General features: G+C 33.7%; 1 protein-coding gene across 1 annotated transcript in view; it reads left to right on the plus strand.

The window, feature by feature from the left end:
* Positions 1–16576, plus strand: part of LOC149075771 (nephrin-like) — a 219275-nt gene that overhangs the window by 113127 nt on the left and 89572 nt on the right. Inside the window, exon 5 of the mRNA XM_089243281.1 lies at positions 12245–12403. Within this exon, the coding sequence (XP_089099407.1) occupies positions 12245–12403 (159 nt within the window). The remainder of the gene's footprint in view (positions 1–12244; positions 12404–16576) is intronic.

The following is a 16576-nucleotide window of genomic DNA, read 5'->3' on the forward strand; positions in this document are numbered from 1 at the left end:
TCTAAGCCATGAAAGCATTTTGGTGGAAACTGCACCTTTTCATGTCGATTGGTTGAATTGTTATTTATATTTAAAATGTGTACAGAAATTCAAGGTGCATCCTGTATATTCATTTCTGCCATGTTTCCATTTCAGTAGAATCGAGATCGTAAACAAATTTGCTAGAAAATAATATATTTCATGAATAAGAGATTAAACTTAACTTTAATAACTTTTTATAACTTGAAGCTGTGAGATAATACATTAAAAAAAGTGGAAATATAGATGAATACGTTTTTTTTCTTCGATTTCGAATGTTTCTACTGAATAATGAATAACTTTGCAAAAACTGATTATCATTATTATTCGCATCATGATTTGTGTTTACAGCATTGTAAGAAAATAATCTGAGAAGATGAATATCAATATACATAAATGCATTTAATTTGTATTCAAATTATGAAAACGAATACCCTTTTTATCCGAAATTTTTGACTTCTGCAATGTTCTAGGCGACGTGTTTGCATAAATTAATACCAACCAAATAGTAGGTTTCTGATGCGTAGGTGCATGAATGTCTGGTGTTTCGTTGTTGTGTTGGCTCTTATTCATGTTCCCATGTTTACGACATGCCTCATTCGGTACATACATGTGCTTCGCATACATTCACTTACACACAAAATGTATGGGTCTGCATAGCGAGTGTCGCAGATACCGGCTTACTGTAATTGTCGAGTAATATATCTTCTCTTATGTTGATGTAGAGACAATTAGCGAGAACCGCTGCTCTGATGAGTTGCTTATTCTCTATAGTAGAACGAAAACCCGTACTTCTGTTGGGTAGAGTAGGAAGAATAGACACTGAGAGCAGGCGTATGAAGCTGAGCCATCCGTTTGAAACTCGACATGGAGTATGGGTAAGATTCCAGAGGCGAAATGTTTAAGCTCGTTTGTAACATCGTTCTCTTTAGACCAGTGGTTTTGAACATGGGGGGGGGGGGGGGGGTCCCCAAGACTTTTGTTGGTGGTCGTGGGTTCGAGCCAAGCCTTATCCAGACTGATAGACATTTTGCATTAAGTTTTGAACCAGTTCTCATTTGCCTTGTTTCATTTCCTGTTTTGGTTCCAAAAACGTTCCTAGACTTTTAACTCTATTGTAACTCTACTGTTATACTACTACTCTTCTAACTCTACTATTCTCCAACTGATTTGCATGTATAAACTTCCTGTTCCAATCATGTATTAAATAAATTCATGCACCTAATTGCGCATACTTCTGTCAAACGGCGAAAGCACTCAGTTTACCTCTAACGCTAGTAGTACTTAGACTTAATAAAATAATCTATTCAACGTTTCATTTGCTCCTTGACAATATTTGATGAAAATAAATTTCAGAGTTAATAAAAATTCATGTTTGATTTAAAAAATTATATCAGAATAGATAAAACTCACTAATATTGTGTGAACATTGAGTTTCAAAACTTCTGTCAGAAGGCATTTTAAATTCAAAAAACTCGATTGAAACAGCATTTAAAGGATTTTTATCGAATATATATATTTATGTTAATATTTGATCATTTTGAGAGAGGGAGGGGGTAATGCATAGTCTTCCTACCCCCCCCCGTGTCTCTTAAAGGAGGTCTATGAGGATTTTTCAAAATTCCATGGTGGAACATAGCGAATAAAAGTGAAAGAGAAATCGCTTTGAACTGAGTTCTCTTTTCAAATGCTCTTTCTCATTTGAAACGAGTTAAATGATATATTTTAAACACGAAGAAACTATTAAAATATAAGTATATTTTCTTTCCGTTTACATTAAGCTTGATTCGCAGTTGGGATTTCCAACAATTTTAACAGCAAATGAGGCGTTTAAAAACAGACGGGTGAGATAAAGAAAAATTACAGGTGCATTGCCTTTTTGTGGAAAGATCTCAATCATGCGAATGAAGATTATTAGAGCAGGAATTCTCTTAATTATTTTTGCTTTCACACGGTACAGGTGCCTAGAAAAAATTGTATGATATATCGCTGTGCGAATCACTGTCTTTATAACTTATAAAGACAAAATTTCCCATAAAAATCTTGACCGATCTGACGGCAACTTGAAAAGCCGTGGAACACTGCGGAGAAACCCAATTAGAATGCTAATAAAGTTATTAGCCTGAAAATTTCACTAATTTCATCCATTTTGCGGATTTTGAAAATATGTTACCTTTAAGATTGTAGAAATCAGTAGCTTCAGGGACCGGTGATATTTTGGCTGCCTAAGTACTCATAATATTTTATAGCACGAGGCAGAGAAACCCCAGCCTTTATTGAAATCAATATATTCTTCACAAAGACCAAGCCCACAGCTCTCACTGGTCTGAATCACTTGCACATTCTTGGTAAAGAATAATTTTGATTAGAATTTTTTCTTTTTTATATTAAGATCTACACACTTAAGATACTACATATACACACTAGCTCGAATCAATCGTTGCGGCAGGATTTTAAGTATATTTGATTTTGAACCTGTTTATATATTAGGGAGGTAAATTATATATATTATTAATTTATTTTTTATATTGACATAGTAATATTTATTTTGGTTTACATTTGGTTCATTTGAAACCTGTTAAAATTATCTGTTCGATATTATAATGCATCTTGCATACGTCGTCATATGCCAATTCTTTTAAATCCATTAATTTATTTTGTTGTCACTATATTTATCTATATTATTTACCGGATGCATAGCTACCAGCACGCACCACATTTTATTGGCGAACCATTTATCCCAGAGGAATATTCCCAATTAGAAAAAAATAAATATCTGAATGACGTGTAGAACTCTCATATATGTCATTCATGTTGCAAGGGGTTGCACAGTTATTAAAATAAATAAATAAACTTTAATCATACGGGAAATCTTTGCTTAATAATTCAATGAAAATGTCGTTGCACTGCCTTTCGTAATGAAAAAATAATTAATCTACAAATTCCACGTTTCTAAGTGTAGCATTCACTGAGATCTGGGAGTTAAAACGCGTTTTAGTCCCACTTATATATATATCCTGTTTTATTCCAACCTTTTCCTGTTCTCTGAATTCAAATATCTCAGTTCATAGTGCATTTAGAAAAGAATATTTTTTGTTAGCATCAGGAGAGACAAGGCAACAACTTTGTAATTTATATTCAAGCACACGCAGGGTGTCAATATAGTATGTTATTTTTTATTTTAATAACTATACAACGACTTTCAACTTGAATGATGCATCTGGGTTCTACACGTTATTTGCATATTTTTTTCCAACTACAAATATGCCGTTAGAATCTACAGTTCGCCAATGAAATGCCTTGCGTGCTGGAAGCTAAGCGCCAAGTCTACGCGGATTCTTCCTCCCACCCGTTTTATTTATTTATTTTTTCTATCATTATTTTCACCGATAAAAATATAACAATTATTATTTTTAGAAGCTCAACTTAACCCCAAAATATTTTAGGTGTGTGGGTTAACTGAATAAATAAAATTATCTTATTTAAAAAAAGAAAAGAATTTACGACAACGAAAAGTATAAGCAACTCCGTGCATCCACATCCCTGTAAGAAATGTTTTCATTCGACACTACATCCTAGAATTGCTACAAACTATCCAATACTGGTGTCTCCCTTGACGAGGCACTTGATTGACGGTGAATGAATATCTCATTACCATTGTATCCATTCATCTAAAAATTTAAAATCAATATTTGCTACCTGGAAATTATGCTCCGTTTCTGAGTCATGGTATCAATTTTTGATCTCAGATTTATCAATTATCTGACTAATGATCTAGATCCACATGTTTAACGTGTTCTGTTCATTTTAAATCCAACCAACAATATTTCGTAACACGTTTTCAAATTCTCTCGAATTCTGAGTTTGTCAAGCAAAGCATCGAATGAATAAACTTTCACGTTCATAGCGAATGCTTGCCGAACTTCTCTAGGGATTGCGTCAATGTGATTAAATCCAATATTCCAAAATCTATCCTCCAATTACTCAGCGGTCAACCTGATTCAGAACAGGCCTGCCTAATCAATATTCCGCTGCCCAATAAACTTCTGGCTTTTCGGATGAATTAGGCTATTCGGGTGAAATGCGGCCACGATATTTATTGGACGCCGTTAAAGTCTGTACTTGTGCACGTGCTTCCTACAGCAAGTGCAATGATGTTGCGAGGGGAGTGTATCAAATTTTAAAACTTGGAATATTTGCAATAGAATAGAGCTCTATTGCTTTCCTCGTCGGGTGCCTTAACCCGTTAACGCCTGCACCTTGATGAGCTTTGAATGCCGTTTCGATACTGGGCTATTTTGTTGAAATTGCACCAATTAAGAACATTCCAAGCGATTTTTTTTAATGCAATGACAGGAAGGATGGCAAGTGACCTCCACTGAGGACGGCAAAATATGATGGCATGTTTGAAAAAAAAACAAATTGAAGTGAAAAGAAATTGAATTGTGTCAATCATTATTCACATTAAACTGTAATCTAAATAATCAATCACAAAAGAATTGCCTGAAACAAACAATAAAGGTCGATGATATAAGGGGGAAAATAAAAGTGCCCACAAGATAATAAAATGCACACACTTCAAGATTCCATCTCTAAACCAGAAACGGCTTCTCGGGAATTTTTTCGATGGAAATCTTTGTGTAAGATTGTCATCTACACGTGCTAAAATATACAACATCTACCATTAAGGCTAAGTATTATATAAAGCCGTATCCTCACTGCCTTCAAATGACGATGCTTGGCGGAAACGTATTAAGCGGTTATCAGTTGGTACGAAAATTCTGTTGGGACATGGCACAAATACTATATCGTTGATCTAAATTGGGACGGCTACGGACAAACTCGGATGTGACGACGACTCAGCTATAACGTCAAAAAGTTGGTGTTCCGACTGATAATTGTTCTCCATTATAATCATTTCATCGACAATATACGCAAGGCTCATTACAATTATTGTATTGGCTTATCATACACGGATAGTATTATAGATATATCTTTTTTTTTTAACTTTCTTTTCCAAAGTTTAGGCCCAAAGAATCAAGGGATTCCTTATACATATTGAAATACTGAAATTTATGAATTATTTTATATCCAATGAATATGAATACTAATCTGAATTTTTTTTTTGAATTCATTTTTTTCATCAAATACATTTTTCATACAACTTTCAAACAAAGTTATTCCAGACTTGATTCAGCACCGCATTTCTCACCAAATGTTATTTATATACAATAGTTGGCAATTTCGTCGTCATTTGGCAAAAGTTTTGATTAGAACTGGCGATGCCCCGAATATATTATACCGATATCCGGTATTTTTCTCGATCAAATATGGTCACCCCTAATTACCATACTACGAATACTATTACTTGACCGTACATGCAACTCGCAGATATTCCTTTAAGGAATTTCTAACCAATATGTACTTGCAAGAATTTGTGTTCTAAGTATATGTGTGTGGTCCTATCGTATTTGTGTGCTGTCAGAACTGTGCTTATTTCGTCTTCTAGCTGGTGTTGCCTTCTATATTTTGAAGTAAATATAGTACAATTCAAATCATTTTTGATGATAAATGCGTGAATTCAAATCATTTTTGAAGGGAAATGCTTAACCTAATCATAGTTCATACAAAAACATTCGATTGCATAGGATTATACTTTTTTAGTTAAAAAAATGTCTTAAAGACTTCATCCTCAATTGTAACGACACCTTGGTTATAACGACAGAATTCAGTGTAAACTTCCATGTGGTTACTGTATTTTAACGAAACTGTAACTGCACTGACTGTACTTTAACGAAACTGTAACTGCACTGACTGTATTTTAACGAAAATGTAACTGCACTGACTGTACTTTAACGAAACTGTAACTGCACTGACTGTATTTTAACGAAACTGTAACTGCACTGACTGTATTTTAACGAAACTGTAACTGCACTGACTGTATTTTAACGAAACTGTAACTGCACTGACTGTATTTTAACGAAACTGTAACTGCACTGACTGTATTTTAACGAAACTGTAACTGCACTGACTGTATTTTAACGGAACGCTAATTACGTTTCATGTCCTTGAAATCAAATAATGATAAGACAAATTTATTTCAAATTAAAGTGATGTCACTGCAAAGAAATCAATGCTCACTTCGATTTTAGAAGCTCAGGAGGGGGGGGGGAGAAAATGAGCCTATGGAAGGTAATTAAAAAGCACGGAATTCAAACTGACTCGCAATTTGCGACCGCCCCATCGGGGTGGTAGTAGGGTGCTTCCGTGATAAACCAGTGATAAATTGATTGGCTTCCAATAATGGTCCGTTATGATATAGAAGTAGGAGGAAGCGGCTCCGGTTCGAAAAGCAATGGAATCATGTATCAACTGTCGTGTTGTTGACATTAGACACTGGCCGGAACCTATTGCGGGCATTATTCACGGCAGAGAGCACGCAATCGAAAGCATACACACACACACACACACACACATAGGGTTTCTGGGATGGGGTGTTAGTGAATCCTTATCCGGTCCTTCCTCTTCCTCATCCATTAAACTTAGTTCGCCGTCTGCTATTGCCATAGCATTAACTGTAAACTGTAATTTACGAAATTTCTAAACTGCTTGTCTGTGGGTTCTATTTCGACTTCGATAAGTAACTGACTGAGTTGGAATCGCCCCGAGATTTATCAACATTTTAATGAGGTCTGTTGGTTATAATAATAGAAAATGGTACCTACCAACTATCGAATTTTCCTCCATATTCATAATAATAGTCGCAGCGCGTAACATGTTTCAACATAACTTGGCGAAATTCAATTTTTAAACTCTTAAAAGGGAAAGCCAAAATTTGTATAACAATACAATCATTTCATATGCAATTTTGAACCAAAACAAAAAGACACTACGTATATTTATATCGTATTTCGTACACAGTATTTGAACATTTTACAAAATTTAAAACGGTTCCCCCTCCCCCGAAGGTGTAAAAAATTAAATTTTCATTATTCTGAAATTTCTTACTGAGTGAATAAGCGATCTATCATTGCAACGTTAATAACACTGCTCAATACCGATTTTATTCCTGAAGGTTTTTCAGTGATATTAGGGTGATTTTAGGGCACTGAGATTCCGAATCTGACATTGGTTTTGTCAATTGGCTCCAATTTTTGAGAAGCAGCACACAAATTGCATTGAAATTGTGAGAAATATGAATCAATAATAAACTTAATATCAATAAATAAAGAGTACTGAGGTGTGATCATAATATATAAATGTGATAATATATTGAATAAAAAGAAAGATAAATGAAAAATTAATGGCTGCAGACTACATTGAAATGTTGAGAATATGCATTATCACAAAAACTAGAGCCAATTCGGCAAAACTAGCACTAGTTATAAAATGTGCACCCCCAATATACCTTAAAATCATTGAAACTTCTGAGAACATTTTTTGTTTGCAGTGATTTTGTTGATTATATATTTTTTAAAAAAACGTTTAAAATGACGTTTAAAAAAAACGTTTGTAAAAAAAGGCGTTTTGCCTTTTAAAAAATAAAGTCACTTTCTTGCCCAATAAGGCTATTGTGACTTCCGATTTTGTATTTGTACAAAATAATGTATTCTATAATTATTTATCTCTAATAGAAGATATAGCTCCTTATTTTCTAATTTAGATATTAAGGAGAGACAAATGTACATTCTTCATGGGTTTACCATTATATATCTTACGTGAAGAATCCAGAAAAGTTCATTATTGTTGGTGGTTTTTGTTTGCGTTGTGAATATGTGTTTTCTTTTTTTTCGTATTTTCTGTTTGACGAAGAAAAACTTAAGATAATATGAATTATTCTATCGTCTGTACAAGAACTTTCCTCTACATCAGTGTTTTCCAACTTTTTTGATGACCGAGACTCCCTTTGGTGAAATCCAATTGCATCACGGATCCTATATAAAAAAGTTTAATTCTCCGCAGAACCTTAAATAACATCCAAAATGTACTGTTTTGTGCAATTTGCATATCATAAAAAATTCATGTAATAAACTATGATTTAACACCACTGAATGTGTAATTTATGCAATGGTAGGGAATGAAAATGATATCGCGGATTCCTTCACGTAGTACCCACGGACTAACAGGGGTGCGCAGATCACAATTTGGGTAACACTGCTCTAGATTGTGAACATGCGTTTTTCGAAAGTTCATTTTGGTTTTTTTTTACACGAAATGAATAAGGTTGACTGGATTTTTTGATATTTAAAATTGTTGTGAATAGTAATAATTTGGATTCAAGTATTTATGACCTAAAGATGAAACGCCGTTGCTGATTTAAATAAGTTGCAGAATTAAAAAAAATAACAACACAGAATTTTGCATTTTTAATCGATCAGCAATGACGTTTACCTTTGGTTCGTAAAAATTCGAGTCCTAGTAATAATGCGGATGAAAGCAATTCTTATGGGACGAATTTATAAATTAAAGCAGTGGATCTATGAAAATTTTTTGAACATTTGAGATAGCTTGTTCAGTGAGAGACGTCTTTGGGAAATTTATGGGGATGCTTCTCATGCCAGTCGATTAGAGATTTACAACGCAAAGAAATGTGTGAGGGGCAATTTCTTTAAGATCTACAGTCATGGCATATACTAAGAAATCTGTCTATACCTATATCATACTTATTGCCATCTCTACCTATATCATACAAGAAAAAATGAAAGTCCTGATTGATAAATTGATAGGGAATCGTCATCAAACTTTATTTCAGTCAGTCATAGTTGACGGTTCCTTACTGAACCCATTAAACATGCATAACAACTTCATCATACCTTTTATCAACATTTGAAATCAAGCCAACTATATCGTAGAAACAACATCCATTCAAAGCATATTTTCTTTACAGAAGAAAATTCACACCTGAATGTACCATCCTTGCATTCCAAAAAAAAATCTCAAAAACTACTATTCTCTCCTCATTTTTCTTCCATCAGTTTAAAGTTAATTATCGGTGACCGTCAAAAACAGCAAAAATTGTGTGATACGTGAAAGGCATAGAGAGAGAATTTTTCTGAAACAAGGACGACGACGTCTGTAAAAACTCAAGTCACGATGTCATTAATATTTGATTTCAGAAGAAAAAAAAAATTCTGATCATTAAAAAGAAAAATGGGAACGCTTTTCTTTCAGAAAATAAAACCGATTTCACAACCATCTTTGATGGAAAAAAATATATATATATGGTTAGTATTGGTGGCTATTCTTTCGCGGAAATGAAAGTATGGCGGAAAATTGTTCCTTTACGAAATCTAGAACTGATTTCTAAGCTCGATTCTACCATCAGAGAGAATGTAAGAGCTCGGGATATTTGCCAAATGCGTGTTCGCACGCGAAACATCGATCTTTCGTTTGAAGCTCTCGGCACATGTGTACATGAATACAAACTGAGTACGCGCGTCATTTTAAAAGCGTTTCTTTCAAGCTGGGGGTCTAGATTCTACGGTCCACAAAATAGATCGAGGAGCCGTAGGATAAAGAAAGAGCGACTCTTCTCAGTTTTTTGGGAAATTCGTTATGAATTATGCATTGGGAAAAGGGTTTTCACACCGTCATTGTAGTTGAATCAAGAAAGTCAATCATGTACAAAACGCCGAAGCTTTTCTTTCCCCTTCTTTTTTTGGCTATTCTGGAATCGCAAAAGCGGATTCTGGGATTTTAATGTATTCAACGAAGACAAGTCGTGTAATTTATCACCCTCTCGGAGAAATAAATATAAAACTAAACCTTTTTTCTCTTGAAGTGCATAAGTGTACACTTGGAAAATGAACGAGATTTCGCGTGGAGTAAATAAGAAAAGAAAATCGAAGAGAGAGAAGGTTTATTCGAAATTGGAATTGTATGCAAAGTAGGCTCAGTACACAATAGTCTTAGTTCGATTTTCATACAATTTAAGCCAATTGTATGAGCGTCTATCTCGCTGTCTGTGTAATAAAAATAAATCGCGGAAGGTTCTCGAGAGATTCTAAAGTAAAACACGCTTTCTATCCATTACAAAGACTTATTTTGAAATCTTAACAAACGTTTAATAAGAATGTTTCTCGATTGTAAGCTTAGCCATTCTCTTCGATAAAAAAGATGACAAGATTTTAAAATGAATAATTTGAATTTACATTAATTCGAACGCAATTTTTCTTCGATGGATAACAACAAGAGTCAAAATATAAATCTTCCAAACATATATATAATTTTATTTCTATTATATTATTTGTACAGTATTATATTGGGCAGAACTTATAGGATTCATTAGTAGTTTGAGAAAAACAAAGACAGGCTTCGTCAAAAATTCGTTCGCCTATATTTAATTCACGGCATGAATAACCTTTGAGTCATCTAGAATAAACTGTGAGTGCTTATGTTAATTATAATAATTAGTTTCAATATTTTATATCATCCATTATCTATCTAGTAGTATTTATTAACAGCAGCTCAATACATTATACAATTTTTGTTTTACTGTTTCTTATATAACTCTATTATATATTATATTTACACCCCGATAAATAGGGTTAATTACGTAACTATAAACTGTAACATAATATTTCTTATAGATCATTATTAATACTCTAGATATTATGAAGCATGTGAAAAATTAATTACTATCATATTAGATGGGGAAAACTCATTCAAAGAGAAGGTTTCGTAACACTTTCTTTTTAGATTTAAAAATGCACGTCTCATCACATGCATATCAAGCGTTACTTTTTCTCTGTTTATATCCATAAATTAAAATAACATTAACCATGCATTAATCAGAGATTCATAGAGTAAAATTTTTGCATCCCCAAATTTTCTAAAAATCGATTTGTTTTGTAAATATGTAGCACAAAACAAAACCCAGCATAATAGAAGAGTATGACTTAAGGTAACATTAGGCAACTTATCACATGAAGCTGGACTGGATAACATTATAGATTTAATTTACTTATTATAAATGCAGTATCCGCATACAACTTGGAAAAAATATAGTTTTCTTCTTATTTCTGTACAGGGAAAAGGGTTTGAAATATATATTTTTTTATTTACTCATTTAATCCTTTCACTATCACATTATAAAAAACAATGTCGTGTAAATATTTGGTGGGTCATTGTAGATATAATTAAAGCCTAAAAACAAAAGAGAGGTATTTTTTTGAAATTAATTAGTACCCAGCGAATTGACATACCTTGTACTTCGAATTTTCATCAGCACTTGCGCTCTTGCAACAAAAAATATAAAATATCAATTGAAATAGTTTGAATAATACATATGCATTAAAACTATAATTTGCTGTATACATTTGTATAAAGATTAATTGTCATATGATTAAAATCATGTGGCATTGCATTTTCAGAATCTCACTAATCATATCGTAACTCATCGTCCATTCATATAGCATTATATTGTCACATAATATTAGTTAGCATTAATTATTATCAATATATGTTATCCTTTAGTTCCTGCGGAGTTGTCTGGTAACTTCCCCGGGGTAAAGATGTATTCTTAGTCACATTTCTTTTATAAAATTTTTATCTTAGAGATGGTATGAGATGACTCAAAAATAGTGATAATTTCTATTCCCTTTTACCAACCATGGTTTCGATGCAGTGCTACATGTAATTGGTACAGCGGTGATGAAGGGGGTATGAGCTGCTCAAGTCTCATCGTACAACACTTCGATGTACGATAAGTTATAATTTTGTTAAGGAACATTTTGTAAGAAATAATGTTTTACTGTATCACACCAAACGGGAAATAGAGGTAACACTTTCACAGTGGCTAAACATCCAAGTAAATTTTATTAAATTTCATATTTGAAAAACTCGTTGTACCACATCCGGTAATCGTAAAACAGTGTGTTGTTATACAACCTTCATACGTCAAAATACCAACAACGCATGTAAAGGATGTTACGATAAAAAAAGTAGTATTTTGAAGTACCGTCTGAGCAGTCAAAGTCATAATGCATTTCTCTTACGCTATTAATATTTCCGAAGGCATATAAATCTAATTTCTTAAAAACAAATGCATTGATTATGCGCTCTTTATAAAATGTACTTTATAGTGGTCAAATTTGTAGGAAGATGTGCATCTAAGCCCACATATTAGAATGAAAAATTATGCACAGCACAGCTGAATAAAAATAGGATGTTGATATTGATATACTGTGCTTATAAATATTTAGAAATTTTTTTTTTCGTGTTTCAGTTGCTCCAACTCACATATCTATTAACGACAGCGACGAAAGTGGTGCTGCTATAATCGAAGTCAAACAGAATACTCCAGTACGCTTAAAATGTCAAACCCTGGGAAGTCGACCAGCTGCACGTATCAAGTGGTACGTCAACAACACCGAGGTGTCACCGGGTAAGTACGAGAAACATTTGTAATCGAACATATGATTCGCGATCAACCACACAAGAAAATAATCTCAATCTATTGGCCCGTAGTATATATTGTTATAGAGTGATTTAAAGACTCGTAAAAAGATTATAAAAAAAAAAATAAATCGTTTCTTTAAAGATTATCAAAAAAGAAAAAACAAAAACTTGCAATATGAAATATATTGTAGAACGAAAGTTAAAAAAAAAACATAACAAAATAAAATGATTATCGTCGAGGTCTGAACTGACGAACCCTGCTAGCTGGTGACTGCCGGGTAGTGCGCTGTTGATCGATTGAATTGGTTATCTGTAAATATGGGAACCATTATTTTATGATTTGCGTCCTTAAATTTTAAAGTGCGGAGTCATGGCCCACCCTCTTACATTTCTGTTTACTTTTACTTAGTCAAAAGCAGCGATTCTTAATCAGGGGTCCTGGGGGAGACCTCAGTTTGTCCTTGGATGAGAACAAAATTAATTCATTGTAATTGCATGTAATTGAGAATAAGGACTTATCGGTCTGTTAGGTCACGATCTGTCATTTCTTTTAAACTTTTTGCCGCAGCTGTGGTGGCATCTTCAAAGGGGAATCTGGTACTATCGAGTTTCGACAACAACAACTCACCTCTGAAGACGCCCACCACACAGCTGCGGGCGATGCATCAGAAAATAAATATCAGACCACGGGCTATATATATAACAGCCCGTTAATTCTTTACTCTCAATTCTTAACTCACTGTTTGCGCATTGCTATATACAGAATATTATTTTGTAAAGGAGTTCGTGGCCTTCATTTAGAGGACTTGATCTCTCACTGCACAAATTTTCTATGGGAACATATAACATTAAGGACTCTTAGTCGCACCTCCTCCAGTAAAACAGAAAAATAAAAGGAACTCATATATATTTTTTTTTAAATTAAAAATTCGAACAGACATAAAAAATGAAGGGAGTTTCGTTTTGGCGATTTGAGTTCTTCTATGACAAATTCTAAGTCATAGAAAAACTCAAATCCTCCCCCCCCCCCTGAAAATGATATTGCTCTTTTGTGGGGCGTGAGCCTCACTTTGGGAGTCACCGAACCAGATTAACCCATGCAGGTAGCAAAGCTTCCAACACTCTTTGCCGTAGCTTTCTGTAACATGTACTCCCACATCACCCCTCAACAATTGGATCTTCCCACCTTGTTTTCGTTGGCTATATCTAGGATACCAGCTGTTTATCTGCCGTTTTTGAATCTTGCTATGTGGCCTGACCATCTCCTCTTACCTTTCCAACATCTTTTACATTTCTTTTCGCACGGATACCTGTGTATTTCTAATGCGATCAAGTTTGTTGAAATTACACATCCGACGTTCTATACCATGTTGAGTTGACATAAGGCTTTCCTCTTCCTTTCTCGTTGGATTCCACATTCCATAAGTCATCGAAAGGATAATATAACTTGACCTTCTCTCTTCATTCCAGTTTGTGAATCCGTCAGAGAATGATTTTAATTTTATTATATACAATCCATGCGCTGCTTGTCCTACACAAGGTTTTCACTATTTCTTATCATGTAATTCATTTAATCAGAAAAATCAATCTCGCGGAATTTATTCGTTTTATCAATATGGGACTAAAGAGTACTAAAGAGTCACTTCATGTATCATTTCATCAATCTTTTGTTCTTCAAATATTGGTTCGAATTCTGGCGTGGGTGTGTTTCATTTGCTATTTTTGTGTCGGTTTCACAATTTTCACCCCTGTTTAATTGCTCGGTCAGAAAAAAAAAATTAAATTGGCGGTTGCGCACAACGACGGTCGAAATAGTAGAGTAACATGGAGAAAAAATAGTAGAAACATTTGAGAGTGTAGAAATTAATTGTTACTGAAATGCAATTATTCATTCAGACTCTTCAAGTGGAAAACTATCGGGAAACCTATTATACTTTTGTGACATATAACTTCATAATAGGTTGGTCATAACTACTGGGGACGAATACAGGGTATTGGTATAGTCGAAACATGCAATAGCAGGATACTAACAATTGCAACTTCCTCCAATTATCACTTAATATCCACCAATTGCTGATCGCATCAAAAAACATTACTTTTTTGAGAAACGCATGGCTTAGAAAACTTGAATAGTTGTTACCATGAATTTTATTGTGAATTCCTTCAATTTGTTGCGATTTTTGTACATACACATGAAAATTCATCAGCTCTCAAAAAATGACACCGACAAGAAATATCAGTTTCTCAGTAGATAAAAAAGTATTGTACTTATATAGCCGTATGTCATTGAAATGACACTAAAAGATGTACTTTCAAAATACCAAAAAAAAAGAGAAAAATTCAGAAAGATATTGGTATCCTGGTATGTTTTTTTTCTGCACGACAAATACTGCCCATGTATATGTCTAAATACATATCCATGCATTTGCCATGTCTATACACCGGACCGACAAGGGTCAAATGGAAGCCTACTACAGCAAATCACTTTACAAATCAGCAATGAATGGAAATGTTTTTCATAAAAAACGCAGGATAAGAAAATTTGTGATTTTAAAAATTGTATTCGTAATTATTCAATAAATATAACATTCATGTTATCTTCGTAGATATAGCTGACAAAATGGGTAATTTTTTTCAAAATTAAGAAATATCTGAGAAATGCCGAAACTTTCTTTCATTCTTAATTGCACTCATAATTTTCTGAATGCTGCCGAAAATCAAAACGCAAAAATATTAACCAATTGACTTTAAAAGTCTGAATCCCGTAAAAACCATCCACGAGTATCCATTGTCAGAGATTCGTATATGTATATACTTTTTTTTCTTTCAAAGGCCACGAAGTTCCACGAAAACTTTCAGGCGAGCAGTTTGCGATCTCAGAAAACTCGGTTTTTGAGCATTTTAACAAAGAAAACACACCACACAAAGCGATTCTTTCCATTCATTCACAATCGTACTCGTTGTTTCAGCTCCTTCTCTCTCTCTCTCTCTCTTTGAGAAACTCTCTTTCTCCTTGAGCTTCTTGCGAAAGTCTCTCTCTCAAGAGAGAGTGAGAGTGTGTATCGGATTTTGGTAACCACGGGCAACGCAATTGTCTGAACGTCGCCTTCCGAATTCCACAGAATACAAAAAAAAAAAAAAAAAAAACCACTAAAAAAAAATAAAGAATTCTAGAGAAAATGGCCTCTCAAATATTTCTTTTTTTCTTACAGAAAAATTACAAAAAAAAAAACCAGTTATTTACAGACATCGAGACTAGTTGAGCGCAAAATTACATTCAGATTTCTCCACGTTTTTCTCTTTTTTTTAGTCAAGTCTCACTCTGGATACTTAAATTTAAAACCCGCGTTTGTATCGGATTCAAATCCCCATACATATCCGAATTCGAATTCTTCTCCACCATAATAATAATAATAATAACAGTAAAAAAAAAGAGTATCACTTTAGAGATATCCCGCCCCATATTAAAAGCATCCGAACGAATTTGCGAAAATGACTTCGAAGACATTCCCATTTATTACCTGAGGATTATTGGGATGTAAGTGTCGACCTCTAAGGGATTCCGATAAAATTCCATTCTTTCTCTTTCTCTCTTTTTATTTTCCTAATTCTCTTTCTACAACATGAGGAGGATTCGGATTCTTCTCTTTTTTTTTGTATTTCTTTCTCTCTTCCCGACTATACGAGGAATATAAATCTTACTTCCAACTTCTCTCGCTTTTCTTCAGTGTCTGAGAGTATCTGACACTTCATGTTTCATATTCCTTTTCATTTAATGATTTTGATATTCACGCGTCGCTGCTTTTTTCGGAATTAGTCCCCAGAGGGATGGGAATTCCTTTTGGAATTAGAACTTTATAGGTATAAATATATATATATATATGAAGAAAGATTGTTTGGCATTATTACTCTGATGGAAAAAAGAAAGGTTTGAAAAGAAATGCAATTTTTTTTCTTGAGTTTCTCTTGAGATTCCCATTTTTATTACGATCGGATTATATTTCGACTCTAATATTCTAGGTAGAAGCTATTTTGTACGTAACTGCATCAGGAAGAAAAAATTGAAATTTGAAAATTTATGTTGAGGAATTTCAAGACAAAACATTTTCTTTTGTGGAAGAACTGTAATAAAAAGTATTTTTTCCTCTTCTAAAGGTTG

This window comes from Pholcus phalangioides, unplaced genomic scaffold (genome assembly GCF_987345545.1).
Source record: "Pholcus phalangioides strain wild (caught in Gottingen) unplaced genomic scaffold, Ppha-v1.0 ptg000015l_1, whole genome shotgun sequence".
In the NCBI taxonomy this organism is placed as follows: Eukaryota; Metazoa; Arthropoda; class Arachnida; order Araneae; family Pholcidae; genus Pholcus; species Pholcus phalangioides.